The sequence below is a fragment of the Marmota flaviventris genome, chromosome 3 (assembly GCF_047511675.1).
Source record: "Marmota flaviventris isolate mMarFla1 chromosome 3, mMarFla1.hap1, whole genome shotgun sequence".
NCBI lineage: Eukaryota > Metazoa > Chordata > Mammalia > Rodentia > Sciuridae > Marmota > Marmota flaviventris.
Window position 1 is genome coordinate 100,325,827 of NC_092500.1, and position 22,489 is coordinate 100,348,315.

A 22,489-nucleotide genomic window follows, 5' to 3' on the forward strand; every position below is an offset into this window, starting at 1 on the left:
GCGCCTCTCGCCCTCGCGCACGCAGCCTACTGCGCCGGCGCAGCCGGAAGCAGCCCTGGAAAGGCGAGCGCGAGGCTGCCCTCTAGTGTCCACTGTTCACCATGCACCCGGAGGCCTGACCCAGCGGATCAAAACCTGAGTTTAAGCCCAGCCCAGGTGCTTTTCTTACATCTGAACTTGAGAGCATGTGCTGACCCAGTCTGGTCTTAGTATGATGCTGGTTCCTGTGAGATCTAGACTCACAGGGCTGGGGCTATGGATCAGTGGTAGAGCGCTCGCCTAGCACATGTGAGGAACTGGGTTCAATCTTCAGCACCACATAAAAATAAATAAATAAAACAAAGGTATTGTGTCATCTACAACTTTAAAAAAAAAAACAAAAAACCTACATTCACTGTAAAGCGGTAGTTGAAAGTCTGGTTCTCAGATCAGCAGCACCGGCACATTATATGAACTACAGATTCTTTGCCCCATCCTAGGTCAGGCCTCTGGGCAATTCTGATGCCAATGGAATTTGAGAATCACTGGTGTAAAGGACACTGTGGGCTGTGGGGATTCCCCCAGAGAGCAGTAAAGCTGAGCTTCACACATTCAAAGACCAGCAGATAACAACTTGAGCAAGCCTAAAACTTTGGAGAAAGTAGAAAAGCCTCAACACACCATACCAATGTTGGCACTTGGTGGGAAAATGATAGGGGTAAGGAAAAGTTGCAACATTGAAAATGAGACATAGAGTGATGTAACTTTTTGTTTAAATTAGAAATGTCATCTAGCCAGGTGCAGTGGCACACATGTAGAGCAGTGACTCCAGGCTGAGGCAGGAAAACTACAGGATGGAAGCCAGCCTCGGAAACCTCAGCAAGACTTCAGAGATCCTCAGCAACTTAGCAAGACCCTGTCTCTAAAAAATAAAAAAGAGCTGGGGATGTAACCCACTGGTAAACTTCCCTGGGTTTAATTCCCACCATCCTCCCCAACAAAAGTAGTACCCTCATACTGACCCGTTTTCCAAGTTGGAAACTAAGAGAATAACACAATGTGAGTGTAAAAGAACTGAACCTGTACTAAAAGTCTATACAATGAATATTAAAACTACAATCCTTTGGGGCTGGGGTTATGGCTCAGTGGTAGAGCGCTTGTCTAGCATGTTTGAGGCACTGGGTTCGGTTCTCAGCACCGCATATAAATAAGTGAATAAAATAAAGGTCCATCAACATTTAAAAAAATTAAAAACAAAAAACAAAACTACAATCCTTTGTGGGGCCCTGGGTTCTATCCCCTGCACAGTGAAAACAAAACAACAACAAAACACCTAAGAGCTACTTTTGCCTGTCAAAAAGAATTGTAACACATACTACAGATGCCCAGAATCTGTTTCCCCACCTCTTACACAGTGTAAAATGGAAGAACCTGTACTAATTCCTCCTGTGTGCCGTAGCAAATCCCATTTCTAGGAATCTGTCCTGTGGAAATAATACATGTGGAAATTTGTCCTGTGGAAATATACACAAGAGATCTGAGTATTATGAAAAATAATATTTGTAGTAGAAAATAAATCCAAAAGTATAATAGGGATTGTGGAAGGAAATTATATCCCCCACAGTCATTAAAAATATTTAAACTGGGGCTGAGATTGTAACTCAGTGGTAGAGCACTTGCCTAGTATGTATGAGGCACTGGATTCAATTCTCAGCACTGCATATAAATAAAATAAAGGTCCATTGACAACCAAAAAATATTTTTTTAAAAATGTTTAAATTACATCTAAATGCCCAGGCTTGTAATCCCAGTGATTTAGGAGGCTAAGGCAGGAGGATGGCAAGTTCATATGCAGGACCCTGGGTTCATCCTCAGTACTGGGGGTGGGGTGGGGGGAATGATGCTATATAATGGTACAAAGATTCAGTTTTGGAAGATGAAGAAGTTCTGTAGATGGATGGTGGTGATGGATGAACAACAGTGTGAACATACTTAACACCACTGACCTGTACATTTAAAAGTGGTTAAATAGTAAGTCATTATGTGTATTTTACAATAAAACAATGATGCTATAGACCTATATGTACATGTACTGACAAGAAAGAATATTCACAATATATGACTAAGGGTGGTGAACCAATCTAACTTTTAAAAATGTGTATTTATTCTTTCTATAGTGTTTATCTATTTGTGTGTGTGAGTATGTGTGAAAAATAAGCCTGGTAGCAATATGTGATATGTATTAGATAGAGGTAGACCATTTAGGAGGGTCATGAAACAAACCTATTAAATAAAAAATAATTTTTAAGAGTAAAAGGAAAATGTGAGATATGTGAAACTCTGAATATAAGAACTTGGAAGGAAAAAAGCAAGAGTTGAAAATTCAGTAGATATAGGAGAGTAAGAAAGAAATTAATAAAATTATGTACAGTCAGTTCTATGGCACACTCTAAAGATGAAAATTTGTTTCAATATGACTGGTATATTAAGAAATAATACTAGCACAACACAAATTTCCTATTTGTTGATGTGCAGTTTTATCCTGGAAAAGCGCTTGTGTGGATGCATAAACCAGGTCTGGGGTTGTAACTTAGTGGTAGAGAGATTGCCTCTCATGTGTGAGGTTCAATCCTTAGCACCACATAAAAATAAATAAATAAATGAACAAATGAATGAAGAAAGAAAGGTAGGTATAAAAAATGCAGCCAGCTAAGACATGCTGCATAGGTATACACAAATCACACAAGGACATGCCCTAACATCTATCAGTGTCTTTATCGTGTTATGAGCCATATCCATGCACATCCGGTTTTACAACTGTCAGATTTCAAATGACCCTTCCTCTACCACTTCACAATAACTCACAAGCTGCTACCATTCCTATGACTGCTATGCTTCACACAAGGTAAAGCACCAAATTTATTATCATACATATGCCTTTTTTTTTTTTTTTGGGTGCTGGGTATTGTATCCAGGTCCTCATGCATGCTAGACAAACACTGTACCACTGAGCTGCATCTCCAGTTCACGTATGTGCTCTTGAACTACTGATGTGACTAAAACTGTGCTGTCATTTTGATCTTTTAAATTTTTTTAGCCAATAAAGTTTTTGAGTGCTAGAGAACCCCAGTTTCCTGTAAACTTCCAAGGTTTTTTTTTTTGTTTGTTTGTGATTTTTTTAAATACATATTCAACTTTATTGCATCAAAAAATTCATTTAAACCACATGGTGGCCAAAATGCTCACATCCTAACTCCAAGATTTTTATTTAGGATTTTGTATAGAATGATGAGTCTTACGGGTACACCTGTCATGTTCTAGTAGAACTGACTGTAGAATTTCAGTAATCAACCAACCATCAGATGACAGGGAGATGAAATTTTGTTTGAAATGGAGTGGTAAGCAAGTTAACATTAAGCAGGAAATTACTTCTCTGGTGAAAGGGCAGTAATAAAGATTCCCTTTACATAGGAATTATCTGCCCCAAAGGATACTGAGCGATTAGAAACTCTGATTTCAGGCCCAGCGAGTGTGTTGGGAGGAAGCAAAAACAAAAACACTGCAAAAGTCAATAAAGCAGAGATCTAAATAAAGATAAATGGGTTGACTCCTGGTAAGATGGAGTGAACACATGAAAAACTTTCTTTTCCACGAAACACAGCTTTAAAATCTAAATAGAACAAATGGCACAGCTATTTGGAGTGAATCAAAGAACACCAGAAATTGAAGCACTACAGAACCGGTCAAAATGTTCCTTTTCCTGATTTCCTCTGACCTGAACTCAGTCAACAAACCTCAAAACATGGGAACTCTCTGGTCCTGGCTTATGGAGCAAAAAAATGGAATCTCTGAAACACTGAGTACCACTGAGCTACATCCCTAGTTTACATATGCTTTTCTTAACCATTGAAATAAAACTGTTGTCATTTTGATTATCTTTCTATTTTATTTCCAGGATAAAAGTACACATCATTTCTCTCTCCTCCTCCCTCTCTCCTTTTTTCTTTATTTCCTTGCATGGAAGCCCCCAGTAACTCTGGTCACAAGAAGCAGGGGCTGGGGTTGTAGCTCAGTGGTAGAGCATTTGCCTTGTACGTGTGAGGCCCTGGATTCGATCCTCAGCACCACATAAAAATAAAAATAAAGATATTGTGCCCATCTATAACTTAAAAAAATACTAAAAGAAAAAAAAAAAAAAGCAGTGGCAGCAGCAAATGAATGAAAACAAAATGCTATGACTCAACACTCTGAGGAAGTCTTCCCTTCCATTCAGAGAAAGTGTGACTCCAAAAGAGCAGAGACAAACTCGGGTGCCATTCTCCCCATCCCCCATTTTCCCATTGCTGGAGACAATTGTGGAAGTGAGCAGGTTCTTGACAGTGCAAATGAAAGTAGGATTGTAGCCAGAGGACTTAAATGGGGAACTCCAGGGAATCAAAAGTACTGCAAAGACAGAAGAAAGTGAGGGGACCAAGCAAGTAACCTCATAAAATTGAACTCACCCGTGACCTGCACATTATTGATCTAATTCTAATTAGCATAACAAAGACTTTGAGAACTGTACCAACAGATTTCTGTTCAGGTCCCAAACTGGATATGCCCACATGAAAAGTGTTATCTAGTTTGGAACATAGTCTGTAGAAGGACCTGCAACCTTTACCTTACCTAACAAAAGTACTTGCAAGAAGAAAAAGTATTAACATTTTACATGACATTTACACAAGAATCAGTCTTAGGATATTGAAAATGCTCAGGACAAAGTGCAAAATCACTAGGTATATGAAATATCACAAAAATCACATCTTGCATGGGAAAAGATAAGTCATCAAAAAAAGACAATACAGGAAATTAGAAAGTACATCAGCATTTCTAAGAACAACTGTTCTTTGAGGGATATTTATAGTACTAAATGCTCATTTTAGAAAAAAATCTTCCACCTTTTAAAAAATGAGACATTTAAATAATTCAATGAAATTAATTTTTTTCTATTTTATTTCATTTCAAAAAACTGGTTGAAACCCACTTATTTATCTGTTCATTAATGAGTTTTGAAACAAATGTTTGAAAACATTTTTTTTTTTTAATAACCTAACTTCCAGAGGAAAATGTTCTGAATTCCCTTGCTAATTCAGAAGTTGGTATTTGGGATTCAACCAATTGTAGAATTAAGGCTTCATTAAAGAATATAACAAAGAATAGTCAAATAAAGAATAGTCAAAAAGAATACTTTATAGGCTATTCTTTAATGACTATTAAAGAATAGTCAAATCTGTCCCACATTGTGAACTCTTCCTGACACTATCAAGCAAATACTACCTTCTATTTCTTATTCTCAAATATTTCTTCAAATTGCCAATATAGCATTTTTTCAAGGTACTGAGGTGAGTAGTATACTGTTAGTCTCTCTCAAAATTGAGATCCCTAAGGGTAGAGTGTGTCTTGTTCTTTGTTTCTAACCCTACATTTACTTTGATAGTATTGATACTATTGAAATTCTAAATTTTATTTACTAATAAGCAATAAACTCATTATATGTAAGAATAATCTTTTTTTTAAAGAGAGAGAGAATTTTTTAATATTTATTTTTTAGTTATCGGCAGACACAACATCTTTGTTTGTATGTGGTGCTGAGGATTGAACCCGGGCCGCATGCATGCCAGGCGAGCGCGCTACCCCTTGAGCCACGTTCCCAGCCCCTAAGAATAATCTTTTATAATAGAAAAAATGACCTTTTTTATGTTTTTACAAATCTCTTGACTTAATAGAAGATACCTAGATCCTCAGAACTTCTACTTTCAATGTGTTGCAATATGGTATTTTTGTTTTGTTTTGTGGTACTGGGGACTGAACTCAGGGTCACTTCATCACTGAGCTGCATCCCCAGCCCTTTTTTATTGAAATAGGTTCTCATTAAATCGCGCAGACTGGCCTCAAACTTGTGATCCTCCTGCCTCAGCAACCTGATTAACTGGAATTACAAAGCATGCATCACCGCATCCAGTATAATATAGTGTTTTGACTGAAGTATGTGAATAAAATCTAAACTCACATAGCTATCTAGACAGTTGGAGAGGGAGGATCTTACCCTTTCCAGAAAATTGTGAATGATAGTGTGAATGATAACAATGATAGTGTTATTAGGCAAATAGTTTTGAACTAGCAGATCCCTTCTACAACCCACGCTTTGAGAATTGTTGGTACAATGAAAATAGAAGGGTAGGGCTATAGCTCAGCGGTAGACTGCTTGGCTATCATGAACAAGACCCTGAATTCAATTCCCAGTCCCATAAAAACCAAAACAAAAAAATAAAATGAAAGAAGTGTGCTGCCAGGTTTATGTATCCACTTGCCCATTAGATGGCCCTCATTAGGATGATCAGAGCCTAAAATAATTATACATTTAAATTATGGAGATTCCTTAGCTGATTCAAAGCTCACTACACAATCTTTTGATCAAAAGATTGCATAGTTTAAACTCAGGCAAAAGATGCGAAGTGGCTACCCTGATGCAACCTTTTGGTCTGCTTCAGAGTTTTATTTCTCAATGTAAATTAATAAACTGCCATTATTCTTTTCATTAAACAGTCTCTAATGAGCTTTGTTGAGTCGCAGCCCTGAATCTTGTCAATTTGGGGACATTGATGGTAGTTTCTGAGACTCAATCTTATATGAATTTCTCTAAACACTTGTTTTTTTACAACACTGTTGAAATTAAATACTTAGGGAAGACACTTTATGCCAATTTCAAATATAAAAATCAGAGATTTTTGGAATCCTAAAAAAACTGACAAAAACATGTTAAAAACAACTCTCCTCGGGGCTGGGGTGGTGGCTCAGTGGTAGAGTGCTCGCCTAGCATGCATGAGGCACTGGGTTCGATCCTTGGCACCACATAAAAACAAACTAATGTATCCACCTAAAGCTAAAGATACATAAATAAATAAATATTTTTTAAAAAAACAACTCTCCTCAAATACGTTTCTCTATTTAAATATTCTTATTTCTTAAATTTATCTTGAGAAAAGGTGATTGATTATTCAACTATATATAATTTCTTTAGTTATAGTTTGGTGCTCTGAACATTGAACAAGAATCCTTTATATGTTCCACTCCTACTCCCGTCTAATGTGTCTTCCTAAATTATAGAGGCCAGAAAACTATATAAACTATATTTCTCAGATTCCTTTGCAGTTAAGGTTTATACATCACTAAAACACCCAATCAGAATATAACAGTTCTTCCCAATCAGATGCAATAACCTGAGTCTTTCATTTGGAACTTCATCACATGGGAAGGGAAGAAGATGTGTTTTTATGGAAGGTAGCATGTGTGCCACTAGCTTGGAGCTAGTAACCTAGGCTGTGGCTTCCTCATTATGCAGTTTCCTGAGTCTGGCCCAGGCAGCAGCAATTAGATGGTCCAGGTCCCTAGTATGGTTTGGGGGTGTACTTCTAGAAGATGAAATAATTACTGGTTTAAAACTACCTTGAGTGGACTGTGTTGCTTGCAGTCAAGAACTGAACAATTCACATTTTAACAGTTAATGTTTCCTTTAGCATAATCATTTATCTGTTTTCTACAGTTTTATTTGTTTTTCAATTGATTTTCTAAACTGAAGCAATATCCCTGGTATATAGTTATATGCTATTAAAAAGCCAAACTACCATGGTATTGTTTTTAAATACATCTGTAATTTTATTATAAAACCATTCTTTTGGCATTAGTTGGTTACAGTGAAAGCAAGATACTGTGAGTGTAGCATAGCAGCTCTAATGTAACAGCTGTATTCCCCTGCTTACTGAACCAAAATTTAAGTTACCTCAAATCCATTACATACAAGTTATCTGCAGTCTTTACTGATACAAATCCTTTAGGGAAGAGTTGATGCTAAGGGATTAGAGTAAATGTTGGTAAGACTACAAAAGTGGTAGTTCCTTTATAGGACATTTTTTTCTCCCCCCTCCCCTCCAATTACTTTACTTTAAAAAGAATCAAATTTCTTAGAGCTAATCTGAATAGCAGCAGCACCCAAAGAACATCACACTTAGTTCTTGTTAAAAAGCAATACCTGTGCAATGCATATTTAGGCCACAGGTAAGGGAATGATCGCTCTAGTTTCAAATTCCTCATTAGAATCCCTTAAAAAAATAAAAGCATTCCATCAAGTTCTTCTGGATGGTGTTATTGCTGTACATTTGTTGGGAGGTCACTTTCTCTGCTGTGTTTGCTTTGAAGGGATCTTCCAATATATCTCCAATATTCTTTTCTTATAGTGTCCTTTTCTTTAGCTAGGATTTCACATAACTAAAAATAAAAAATAAAAATTTATTAAAGTAAATAAGCCTTTGAAACAACACAATTTAACTCTGTTCATGGTCAAATGGACACACTGTAGAGTTACATACTATATACTATGTTCACCATTGACAAAGATGTTGCCCTAAACCAGAAATAATCCTACACTGAATTCTGAATACCTATGTTGAAAAGGGGCATGAATATTACTGGTAATGGGTACAGCCAATTCTGAGATGCCTAAGAGAAAAATACTGAGTCACACCAGCTTACCTCTAATGCTTTATTAAGAATGTCCTCTTTGTTGTCACATTGGTTTTCTAGCATATCTTCATAGATATCCACAAGAAAGGCAATTAGGTAGGGGGAACTGTGACTTGGTTGTAAATCAAGTAATTGATTTAACAGGTTAGGATATTTGGAAAGACCACGATCCTGCAAAATCCTGAAAGAAAATAATACTTGATTCTGAGAAGAACAAAAACAACAGAAAGATCAAAGAGAAACACAGCAAGAAAGAAGACTTATTTTGAATAAATGACGCTGAAACAAAATGAAAATTTTAAATTATGTGAGTTTTATCGTGGATAATTAGGAGCTGAGTAAAATTAGTTTAAAAAAAAATAAAGTTCAGAGCGGCAGGTGGCAAGCCTTGTTCCCAGTGCCCGCAGAGACATGGCTGCACCAAGAGAAGATGGTGGGCTGGAACAGCGCTACCACTGCCAGCATGTGGGGGAGCCCTTCATCAGCTACTGCATCTACTTCAACCACTAGAGGATGAGCAACCCCAACTTAACAGGCTATGGGAACATGAATATGAGAAAGGTGTGGACCATCTGACAAATGCAACTGCTGTGTGTAGACAGCCACAGCAGTTGCTAAGTGTTACAGCAAACTCTTCCACCAGCAGTGTTCCAGATGCTTCTGACTAAGTTCCCAACAATTAAGAGAATTTTAAGTGCTCAGAGCTTGGCTGAAGATGATGTGGAATGAGAAACAAATGTCAAAATAATAAAATCTGTTAAGATTTTTAAAATTCATAACTTGAAAGTTGAGCAGCTCTGGGTAAATAAAGGCAAATGTGCTTGTTATAGATTGTCCCACAATTAAGACTACCAATGTTAATGTTTGTTTTGTGTAGATCCATTTATTTGTTTTATTTATTTTTTCCCAGTGAAAAGTGCATTTTGACAGAGCTTTTCATTTTATATACACTAAGAGTTACCAAAATATCACAGATTTCATTTATTCCTAAGATATGTAGTTAAAGTGTATGCAAGACATAATGTTTCTTGGGCTAAAAACACCCAGTTCTCAGTTTAAAATGATAGGCAAAAAAGTGTGGGAGATAGCACATGTTTTAAGTTAGTACATTTTACTATAAATCAGAAAAATTTATAGAAACTATTATTTGCGAAAACAGCATTAAAATCTTCAAGAGATCAAAAAAAAAGTTTAAACGTAATCATGTATAATGTGAATATGCACCATATTAAATTAAAGCAGAAAATAAATCATCTTTTAAGTGAAGAGAGATGAAGGAGAAATGTCCCTGTTTCTTCTTGAGATGGTTCCTCATCTCTTTAACTCCTCAGGGACTATAGGTCCCAACTCCCAACATATCCCTAAATGTGTCTGGATTTCAAACTCTGCTCTTTGGGACCAGTTTCCTTAAAGTACTTAAATTCAACAGTAAGCCTGGCTATGTCAGTGCCAGACAAGTGAAATGTTTCTGTTAAGATTTATAATTGGAAACCTTTAGCAACTAAAGCAGAAATGCTGGCCACCCATCTGTGTAATCTGTAAACAGTCCTCTGTGCTTTATTGGACTCCTGAGCTGGGCAGAACCTAAGTGTCTGTATTCTAATTTTTCACAAAAACCCTAAAGGGTTCATAAATATAATTTAATATGCATTACTTTCCAGGCATGGTGGTATACATCTGTAATCCCAGACACCTGGGAGGCTGAGGCAGGAGAATCACAAGTTCCAGGCCAGCCTCAACAAGTCAGCAAGGACCTAAGCAACTTAGGGAGATCCTGTCTCAAAATAAAAAGGACTGAGGATGTGGCTCAGTGGTTAAGCATCCTGGGTTCAATCGCCAGTATCAAAAAAAAAAAATTGGTATGTGCTTGGGAGGTGAAGAGAAGAAATGTAGAGGGCACAGTTCTTGGGAACTGCCATAATTACCATTATGCTTCTGCTCTTAGATTCAAATAAAGAAAAATTCTTTAGTTTCCTTTTAAATAAAATCTAATTAGAAGAGCTGGATGTGGTGGTGCATGACTATAATTCCAGCAGCTCAGGAGGTTGAGGCAGAAGGATCACGAGTTCAAAGCCAGTCTCAGCAACTTAATAAAGCTCTAAGCAACTTAGCAAGACCCAATCTCAAAATAAAAAATTTTTTAAAGGGCTGGGGATATGGCTCAGTGGTTAAGAGCCCCTGGGTTCAATCCCCAGTACCAAAAAAATAAGAAAATCTAATTAGGTATATATTCCATGATATATATATTAGCAGCTTTTATTTATATGTGTGTGTGTGTGGTGTATCTCCAGCAAAAAATAACTTCTTACCCTTTCAAATAGTTCCATGCACTTTCATTATGTGGTACAAGTTTGATCATTTCCAGAGTGTATCTGTAAGAAAAGAACCCACAAATGAGTGTGTAATTTTAAAAGAGCAGTGCAACAATCAGATACAATTTGAACAAATGTGGCAAAACCTAGGAAAGTGTTTTTGCTGTGTCAGACTACAGATACATCTCTTTCAGCTGGCCTTGCCACCTCTCTAGCTCATATCTAAATTAGAGAACCTCCAAAACTGCAATTGCCCACTCAAGATAGTTCCTCCCTCCCATATTTCTTGTCTAATTCTGAGGAACAACACTTAACTGACATAAAGCTTTAATTCACATCAAGAAAGAAAATTAATATGAAAGATATTTTTTTCTGTTTGAAGGAAAGGTGGAGACTTTCTTTTAATGGTAAAACAATCCAGGAAAAAAAGTCAAACATCTATTTATGCCTGTTAAGTCCTCAGTCACTGAAAAAGGGTAATTAACATAATCTTAGGAGCTATAATTAAAAGTAGGGTAGAAATAATACAAAGAATAAAAATTAAACAACAAGTACATATTCCTTACCTTTCAAAATAAAATTACTATTAAACTATAAGGTGATTTCACAGTCAAAATGGATACTCCCTACTCCTTTCTCTTCTCTTTACCCTGATTATTAAATATAATTCAGATGCAACTGCCACAAATTCTAAGGAATCTACAAAACTATGCTTCACATGAGCAAAGAACTGACTAAAGCTTAGTGATCTTGTTCTTGCTTTGGGGCTATTACAATAGGAATTTTTTCACAGGAGTAAAAAACTCATTTAACATTATGAAAAGATTTTTCTAACCACCCTGACATGACCTAACCTTTTCAGTTATTTGGAAAATTATGTCTGTGTAGGTCTTAACTGGTCCTAGTAGAAGATTCTTAATTTCACTTTGGCAATGTACACTAATGTGTCATCTATTTTAATGGTGAAAACATGAACTTTGAGGTGAGACTACCTACCTGTAAGTCCTATTTACAGAATTACTTGAAAACTCAAGTTATTCATGAGTATCTCTGAGACTTGTTATGAGAACTAAATAGGAATTTATGGCGTACAGTAAATGTTAGATAAATCCTATAATTATCAGGTGAGCATCCTTAATCTGAAAACCCAAAATCCAAAATACTCCAAAATCTGAAATTTTTTGAGCTTTGACATGATACCACATAGTCAAAATACAGGTGCAGTAAAAATATGTATAATATTATATTCAGGCTATGTGTATAAGACACATATGAAACATAAATTAATTCTGTGTTTAGATTGGAGTTCTATCTCCCACATATCTGATTATATATATATATATATATATATATATATATATATATATATATATATATGTAAACATTCCAAAAATCTGAAATGTTTCTGGTCCCAAGTATTCTGCATAAAAGATACCTAACCTATGGTACTCATAGACCATTATTCACATGGAAACAATGGCCACGATACATTTAGTGAAAAAAATCAATGCCTATATGTCACTGTCTAGGTTGCAAATGTTATTTATAAATCCATGTATAAATGTATATAATTATAGCTCATTCTAGAGAGTGGCAGGAAGGAGGAGAAAGAATAAGAGATTCTGATTTTTAATTTTTTATAATTTTATATAATTCAGTATATTTTTCCCCTGATAACTATACTGCATAGGAAAAAAAATTTAATGAAAGGAAAAAAAGTGAGGAACACAATCAGGTACACCTATCTATAAAGTTAAAAATTTACTTAATAAACTATAAATTCTAGAAGTATGGCTACTATCAATATTTAAAATATTTGTTCTACACATCCTGAGGGAAAAACAAACTTTAAATATAGAAAGCTGTTACATTCTTGACTGATTATTTCTGTTTCTAATAACAGATGACTAGTGATCTGCCTCTAAAGGCTAAAAGACTTGCATTTTCCAAACTTCATATTCAATTTTTCTTTTTTGTACTGGGGACTGAACCCTAGGGCACTGAACCCAGGGGCACTTAACCAATGAGCTATATCCCCAGTCCTTTTTAATTTTGAGTCATGGTCTCACTAAGTTGCTTAGGACCTCACTAAATTGCTAAGGTTGTCCTTGAACTTACAATCCTTCTGCCTCAGCCTCTCTGTAATCACTGGGATTACAGAAGTGAGCCAGTCACATTCAATTTTTAATGAAGCTGGGGCTGGGGTTGTGGCTCAGTGGTAGAGCGCTCGCACAGCACATGCGAGAGGCCCTGGGTTCGATCCTCAGCATCACATAAAAATAAATGAATAAAGATATTGTGTCCAACTAAAAAAATAAAAATAAAAAAAAAAACATTTAATGAAGTAATGAAGTAAGACATAGCAAATTAGGAATATACAATATTTGAAATCCATTCTCAATTGGATCAATTCAAAATAAAATAACCTGAAGCATTCTATTTTTTGGCAAGAAATCCAATGCAAAGAGAAATACATGAAACAGCCAGGTGCAGTGGCACATGCCTATAATCCCAAATTGGGAGGCTAAGGCAGGAGAATTACAAATTCAAAGTCAGCCTCAGCAATTTAGTGAGGCTCTAAGCAACTCAGCAAGATTCTGTCTCTAAATTAAAATATTAAAAAAGGACTGGAGAATACAAAGGGGAATAGAGAGTGCTAAATGACAAAGTATAAATTATCTCTACTTAAACTCCACTATTTTAGGTTGGCTTAATAAAATCTTTTCAGTAAATTCCAGAAGAACTTGCTTTGATGATGGAAATGTTCTTTATCTATGTTGTCAAGTACAGTAGTCACTAGCTACATGTGGGTACCTGAAATAATGTGACTACTGCAACTGAGGAACTATTTTTTTGTTGTGTGTTTTTTTTTGTGTGTGTGTGTATGTGCAAAGGATTGAACTCAGGGGCACTTAAACACTGAGGCACATCCCCAGCCCTTTTTTCTATCTTATTTAGAGACAGGGTCTCATTGAGTTTATTAGGGCCTCACTAAGTTGCTGAGACTAGCTTTGAACTCACAATCCTCCTGCCTCAACCTCCTGAGCCACTGGGATTTCAGGTGTGCACTACCGTGCCAGGCGAGGAAGTATATTTTAAATTTTGTGGTATTGTAGTTAATTTAAATTTAAATAGCTATATGTTGCTAGTAGTTACATACTGGACAGTGCAGCTTCAGATGGAAGAGAGGTAGGTCTGAAAGCCTGGAGCAGAGAGTGAATGGAGGATACTGGACTAAAGCCTTCAAAACAAAACAAAACAAAATATATATATATAGGCTAGGGACTAGGGATATAGTTCAGTAGTAAAGAATATATGATGCCTTAGGTTTAATCTTCAACACTAAAAAGAAAAAAAATATATGCCACTGGAACCCTTATATAGAAAAGATAAGAGAGGAGTTAGCTGCCTTAAACTGAGAAAAAAAATGGGTCAAGGGAGATTACAGGCAGATGTGCTATAAATCTGCTCTTCCCAACAATAATTAAAAGAACTTTTGTAATTAAAATTTTACTATGAGCTCATCAAGCTTTAAAAACAATATCCACATTCAGGGGCTGGGATTGTGCTCAGTAGCAGAGCACTTGCCTCGCACATGTGAGGCACTGGGTTTGATACTCAGCATCACATAAAAATAAACAAACAAAATAAAGATATTGTGTCCATGTATAACTAAAACAAATTTTTTAAAAAAAAATCCACATTCAGATTGTCAAATACAGTGAGACAAAATGGCAAATTAGACCAGAAAAAAATGGCTATTGCTATTTATACACATAATACACAAATTTAGGACAATTCAGAAATTTCTATTTCTTATAATAGCTTTTTGTATAGAAGCTCTCAAATGAGGATGAATTTTTGCTCCAAAAAGGACACTGGGCAATGTCTAGAGAAATTTTTGTTGAAAGCCAGGAGTGCTACGAAATATCCCACAGTATAAAAGATAACCAAGACTGAACTGGTCCAGAACCCTATAATACAGTAACATGGCATCTGGAAACTATTATCAAAAATGCAACAGATTTAATGAGATAGTTATAAAATAAAGTTTCCTGGACACTATAAAATCTGATTTACTTCCCATCTTTAATAGCAACAATATTTCAAAAAACTTCAGACACTAAACATAGAAGCATACTACATTATTTGTAAATTTATCACTATATGTTTCATCTTTCTATTCTGTCCAATTTTAGTTCCATGATTATAGGATCTGGGGCAGTCTTGGTCTTTGATTTATTCCCAATGCCTGAAACATAGTAGGCATGCAGATTTTTAATGAATGAGCAAGTAAAGGACATTACTTACTGGACTTCTCTTTCCAATACAGCACGATCACTGTAGCCAGTGGTATTAGAAATGACAAAGTATCTTTGGTTCCAGACAGAGTTATTTCTCACATCTTCTTTTAGAAGTTGGTCTACATACTGCAGCTCATTATCCCAAAGTTTAAATTCCTAAAAGAAAGTTGTTTAAAAACACAATTAGAAATGTCCCATTATTTGTAAATATTAAAAACAAAACATCACGCAGGGTATGGTGATGCACACCTGTAATTCCAGCTATGGGAGAGGCTGAGGTAGGAATATCACAAGTTCAAGGCAAGCCTGAACAACATACAAGACCCTCACACCACCAAAAAAATAAGTAAAAATAAAACATGAGTAAAGCTAAGAAGGTAGAACTGAAGAAAAAGGATTTACCACATATGTAGAGAGAGGGAACAGTCACAGGTCAAGGAAACAGAGGGGAATAAAAAAACTGGGGCTGGGGTTGTGGCTCAGTGGTAGAGACTTGCCTAGCAAGTGTGAGGCACTGGGTTCGATTCTCAGCACCACATATAAATAAATAAAATAAAGGTCCATCAACAACTAATAAATATATTTAAAAAAAGAACTAAATTGGAGATAGATCCTGCGAAAAAATATACAAAAAGCCAAGATAAAAGTCACCAAAGAAAAATTAGAGGGGAAAATAAAAACAAATTCACTAGTAAGAGAATGCATAATTAATTATACATAGCATTATACATAGTATATGAATTTGATTTGATATTACAATAAGCAAAAGAACAGCATTAAAAATGTACATGTGATAAATTACCTTTAAAATACATGTAGAGAAATATATACAATTTAGCGGTGCATGGTGGCACACACCTATAATCCCAACAGCTCAGGAGGCTGAAGCAGAAGAATCACAAGTTCAAAGCCAACCCTAGCAACTTACTTATCGAGGACCTAAGCAACTTATCGAGACCCTGTCTCAAATAAAAAATAAAAAAGGGCTGAGGATATGGTTCAGAGGTTAAGGGCCCCTGGGTCAATCTCTGGTACCAAAAAAAAAAGAGAGAGAGAGAAAGAGAAAGAAATATCTAAGATTGGATTTACAAACAAATTTTTACATTAAAAAACTGGGTTTTTTGTTTTAAGTATTTTCGAAGTATTTTCTTTCTTGTTGGATAGACCCCCAGGGGTGCTTAACCACTGAATCACATCCCCATACCTTTTTTATTTTGAAAAAGGGTTTCAACAGGCTCGGGTTGTGACTCAGCAGTACAGCAATTGCCTAACATGTGAGAGGCCCTGGGTTTGATCCTCAGCACCACATAAAAATAAATAAATAAAATAAAGATATTGCATCCAACTAAAAAATAAATATTAAAAAAGAAAGAAAGAAAGAAAAAGGGTCTCATCAAGTTGCTTAGGCTGGCTTTGATCTTGCAACCTCTTGCCTCAGCCTCCAGAGCTGCTGGGATGACAGGCATGAGTCACCATTCCTGGCATAATGCTGCTTTAATAGAAAAAAATTATAGGGAAAACTGTTAAAACTTACAAATGTTACAGAAGTGGGGACATTATGAAAAAGTGGAGTTATATTTCTTATTGATAACAGAAAAAGGATGAATTTCAGTATGATGGTCCCTGTTTTACCAAGTGATAATAAAAATAATTAAGAAAGAGTCCTGTGTACCCTTCATTTAGATTCTCCAAAGGCATTATCTTACCAACTTAAATTTAACCCCAAAACAATAAAATGATATGGTGTATTATTTTTCACAAAAACACAGACTTTATTCAGATTTTATGTGTTCTCATCTGTGTATATACAGTGAAGGCCAAGGTGTTAGTAGAGGTAGAATATAGTTCTTTGCAATTTTACCCTATGTGTAGCGCAAGCAACACTACAATCAAGATACAGAATTATTCCCTCACCACATAGAAAGTGTCCTATACCATCTCTTTATAGTTGTATCTCACTTTTGCCTAATCACTCCTAACCACTGATTTGTTTTTTCTACAACTTCAGTTATTTCAAGAATATTATCTTGTAGCTGAGCACAGTGGCATACGCCTGTAATCCCAGCAGTTTGGGAGGCTAAAGCAGGAGGATCTCAAGTTCTAAGCCAGCCTCAGCAATGGCAAGGTGCTAAGCAACTGTCTCTAAATCAAATACAAAATAGGGCTGGGGATCTGGCTTAGTGGTTGAATGCCTCTGAATTCAAACTCTGGTACGCTCCCCCACCCCCCAAAAGAACATTATCTTATAGATTCTCTTCAGTTTTCAGAATTTCATTATTGGTAAAATTAATCTTATCTTTAAAAAGTATTGTGAAAACATATGAAACCATAATATACCAAATGTAAAAGCAAGACAGAAAATTATAAGTACTTTATTTATAAAAATGTATAAGCAACAGGGGCTGGGGCTGTAGCTCAACAGTAGAGCGCTTGCCTAGCATGTGCGAGGCGCTGGGTTTGATCCTCAGCCCCACATAAAAATAAATAAAATAAAGGTATTGTGTCCAACTACAACTAAAAAAATCATAAAAAAAAATGTACGGGGGCTGCGGCTATAGCTCAGTGGTAAAGCGGTTCCCTCACATGTGTGAGGCCCTGGGTTCAATCCTCAGCACCACATAAAAATAAATAGATACTGTGTGTTCATATACAGCTTAAAAAAAAAAAATTGCACAAGCAACAATTGAAGGATATTTTGGAGTCTTTCTCATGGAAATCTTTCATAATTTCAGTAAGAAACACACTGGCTAATGTGGCTTTTCAAAGATATTGATAATATTCTACTTCTCATGTTGTTATGGTAGTAGATAGGGTATGTGTATAACATGAACTTTTATATGATTAAAAATTTTATAAAATATATAATTAATTAAATTTGAAGTTAAAAATTCTCAGTAAAAAATATTTAGTAAAATGCTCTGGTTATAATGAATAGAACATGAAATAGCAATCCCTGGAAAAAATTTATAGGAAACAATAAAATTGTTTGCTAAAATAAATACAATGTCTAGTGTGAAAGTTGTAACTATTTTATTTAGAATTTAGCATAAATTTAACAGAGGGGTAGACATACAATATATAATAAGTAACAGTTATGATAAGACCACATTCTGAAATTTATATATGCAAAAACCTTAATACATGCTCTTGATATATTAACATTTTACTAATTTTGATGCTCAATTTGCTAACAAATATAAGAGGTGATGAGAATTCAATCTGAAATGTGTTTAATGTTTATCAGTTTACTATTATTCTTCTTTAATACGAACCTATTCACTAACCAACTCAGAGATTATAAAGATTAACCACCATGAAGAATGTCACATTTTAATTAAGTATCTTAACAGTTCTTTATTATGTTGTGTGTAATGATCTACATGTGTGCTTTGGCTTGGAAATTTAATTAGCCTCTAATACTAATTTTAATTATTTAAGTTAAAAAATAAAATTCTGAAAAATACTATAAAAAGAAAGGTAATACCTGAATGACCCACTGTCGATGCTGCCAGGCATGATAATTCTTTGCATCCTGGTTAAGAATATCAGCAATAAATTCAAGCTCCTGAGATGGATCTTTTAGCCATTCTACTAATACTCGCCTATGGTGCCTGAAACCCAGAGAAGGGAGACAAATTTTGTGTTAATTTACCCAAGCTAACAAATCATCTACATGGGTTATACTAGGTGATGTGGAAACACACTCAAGAAACAAATATTCATATCTAATTAAAGACACTACTAGAGAGAAAATCTAACATAAAAGAAATGAGAAAATTTTCAGAACACTAAGCAAGGGTTGAGAAACATAAAACAGTAATTTGTGTGTAAAATTAGATACATAGGGCTTAAAGATGGAAGTAAACCCGGAAGTACAGTTATCTTTGGACAATCACAAAATTCTGTTTTTAGAATTTAGAAATAAGCCAGGTGCAGTGGTACATGCCTGTAATGGGCTCCAAAGTCTGAGGCTGGAGAATCTCGAGTTCAAAGCCAGCCTCAGCAAATGCAAAGTGCTAAGCAACCCTGTCTCTAAACAAAATACAAAATAGGGCTTGGGATGCTCCTGAGTTCAATCCCCAGTATCAAAAATAAATAAATAAATAAAGACATTACAAGAGGGCTGGGGTTGTGGCTCAGCAGTAGAGCACTCGCCTAGCATGAGTAAGGCCCTGGGTTCCATCCTCAGCACCACGTAAAAATAAATAAAGGTATTGTACCCAACTACAACTAAAAATAAACAAAGAAACAAAAAAAGACATTACAGGAGAGACTAGAAGAAATGTGATACTATTTTATGAAATATAATTTTAAATAGTGTATCAGTTTTCCCTAAATTCAAAATGCCACCATTTAAGCAACTTTTCACTCCACCAGTTAGTACAATGAAATTCAATTCTACCCTGGGGAATAAATAGCTACATGTTGCAAGTCTGTCAAAACAGGAGTTTCTATACTAGGATAAGACTAAGAGTTTTATACTAGGTTCCATTTTTACAATTTCCTTAAGCTAAAACAGTTACAGAAATCTATAAGTGAAAATTTCTAAAATTTACTCTGAGGACTAGAAGTATAGCTCAGTGGTAGAGTCTAACCTGTGAGGCCCTGGGTTCAATTCCTCGTACAAAAAAAAAAATTCATTGTGGCAATGGCTGCCACGTCTGCAAACATATTACATACTCCTTTTTTTTTTTTTTTTGGGGGGGGGGGCGGGTACCAGGGATTGAACTCAGGGGCATTCAACCACTGAACCATATCCCCAGCACTATTTTGTATTTTATTTAGAAACAGGGTCTCACTGAGTTGCTTAACACCTCAATTTTGCTGAGGCTGGCTTTGAACTCGTGATCCCCCTGCCTCAGCTTCCCAAGCTGCGGGGATTACAGCTGTGTGCCACCACACCCAGCTGAATTACATACTCTTTTTTTTTTCCTAATATTTTTTCAGTTAAAGATGGACACACAATATCTTTATTATTTATTTGTTATGTGGTGCTGAAGTCTAGTGCCTCACACGTGTTAAGCAAACACTCTGCCATGAGCTACAGTCCCAGCCCCTGAATTACATACTCTTTAAATGAATGAACATATGATATGTGAACTATATCTCAAAATTGATTTTTAAAAAAATCTACTGTATTCATTATATTAATGTGAACAGGAGTTACAGAAAAAAAGGGAAGACATTAGTGCTTAATTGGTGACCTACTCTAAATACACTGAAAATTTTAAAATTTATCTTACAGAATATTAAGAAGGAAAGATAATCAAGGAGAAAATCCTCTTAAAGAGAAAGATTACTGAACTTATTTTAGAAATCTTTCAAGTCAGTGAACACTAGAAAGCATTTTACTTTTCAGGTTCCTGGTGAATTCTATAATTTAAGAAAAAGTTAAGAATTAGATCCTTCCGTATATCAAAGTGACTGCTCAGAACAAAATATCAAGATGTTCTCTCTGATATTCAAGATTTAATGACTATTAAACACAGGGAATTAGTTTATAGCATAATATCTCACAGTGGTAATTTAATAAAAAGTTATCAACTTATTACTTCACTATACTAGTTATAATGGAAACAAGTAGAGTGGGCAATTTAAAATGTATCAAAACTAAGCTCCGTGCAGTGGCACACGCCTGTAATTATCGTTACTTGGGAGGCTGATGCAGGAGGAATACAAATTCAAGGCCAGCCTCAGCAATTTATCAAGGCCCTAAGCAACTTAGCAAGACCCTGTCTCACGAAAAAATAAAAAGAGCTGGGGATATGGCTCAGCGCTCCTGGGTTCAATCCCCAGTACAAAAACAAAACAACAAAAATTAAAACATTATTGAGTTTTCAATAGCAATTAGTTGCTTTAGGTGGGTCAGTGTTCTGCTTTTCAGAAAAAATGGTTGTTAAGGTGTTAATGGCAGTGTTTGCAGTACCCAAGAAAAGAAAAGTTTGGGTTTTTTTTCTTTTTAGCGAAAAACTAAATTATATTGAGAATGCCTGATATCTGAATTTTATAGCAACACTTTTTTTTATATAAAAACACCTTAAGCTAGCCAATCCCTAAAAAACAAATACCAAATGTCTTCTTTGATATAATGAGAGCAACTAAGAACAGAGCAGGGAGGAAGAGCAGGAAGAAAAGATTAACATTAAACAGAGACATGAGGTGGGAGGGAAAGGGAGAGAAAAGGGAAATTGCATGGAAATGGAGGGAGACCCTCATTGTTATACAAAATTACATATAAGAGGTTGTGAGGGGAATGGGAAAATAAACAAGGAGAGAAATGAATTACAGTAGATGGGGTAGAGAGAGAAGATGGGAGGGGAGGGGAGGGGGGATAGTAGAGGATAGGAAAGGTAGCAGAATACAACAGTTACTAATATGGCATTATGTAAAAATGTGGATGTGTAACCGATGTGATTCTGCAATCTGTATTTGGGGTAAAAATGGGAGTTCATAACCCATTTGAATCTAATGTATGAAATATGATATGTCAAGAGCTTTGTAATGTTTTGAACAACCAATAAAAAAAAAAGAAAAGTAAAATGAAACAATTGAAAAAAAAAACAACACCTTAACATAAAACAAGACCGCAGGGTACATTAATTCTCTAGCTAAACTCTTTTTTCTCAATAAAACAATTATTTTATAATGCAACTTCTAAGGAATGCAAAAATCTAGTTAAAAAAAAAAGCTTCAGAGGTCAATTTGTTTACAAATAGAAATCTGTACAATAGCTACCCTACCATGTGTCAAATAATACTTAGTTATTCGCTGTTGGGTCTATTATGTTCTAATTCTTTGAAAATTAATCAGCTATATACATGTTAAATACTGATTCGTGTGAATATTTGGGCAGAATATTCCTCAGCTGGGCCACAAAACACATGGAATTATACAAAGTTCCATGAATAAGCTGCTTTTCCATACTTCTACAAAGAATATTTTCCTTGCCTCAGAGGTTTTTCTTCAGAAGACTTCCTTAAACCTTGACATAAGGATAGTGTGGTGTGTGTGTGTAGGACATTATGCTGAGAGAAGATAAAATGGTGGCAACTTCATTTTGGAGTTGAGAAGACAGGTATACTAAGCAGGCAGTTCGTGGCACAGAAAGTGGAAAGAGCTCAGGCTGGAGTTGTGTCTCAGTGATAGAGTGTTTGACTAGCATGTGTGAGGCACTGGGTGTGATTCTCAGCACTATATATAAGTAAACAAAATAAAGGTCCATCCACAAGAAAGTGGAAAGAGCTCTTGGTAGTATGCCATGCTGCCTCTTCTACTTCAGCATAATTTCTTTACTGCCACACCACAATCATAACAGCAGCAGCAATAGCTACCATT

At 35.6% G+C, this 22,489-nt stretch overlaps 1 protein-coding gene across 1 annotated transcript in view; it reads right to left on the reverse strand.

The window, feature by feature from the left end:
* Positions 1–7,650: 7,650 nt before the first annotated feature.
* The window catches only part of Fnta (farnesyltransferase, CAAX box, subunit alpha), a 28,043-nt gene continuing 13,204 nt past the window's right edge, over positions 7,651–22,489 (reverse strand). The window contains exons 5-9 of the mRNA XM_027923796.2: positions 18,639–18,765; positions 15,162–15,310; positions 10,848–10,910; positions 8,548–8,719; positions 7,651–8,283 (exon numbers count right to left, since the gene is read on the reverse strand). Coding sequence (XP_027779597.1) covers positions 8,161–8,283; positions 8,548–8,719; positions 10,848–10,910; positions 15,162–15,310; positions 18,639–18,765 — 634 coding nt within the window. The 3' untranslated portion in view covers positions 7,651–8,160. The remainder of the gene's footprint in view (positions 8,284–8,547; positions 8,720–10,847; positions 10,911–15,161; positions 15,311–18,638; positions 18,766–22,489) is intronic.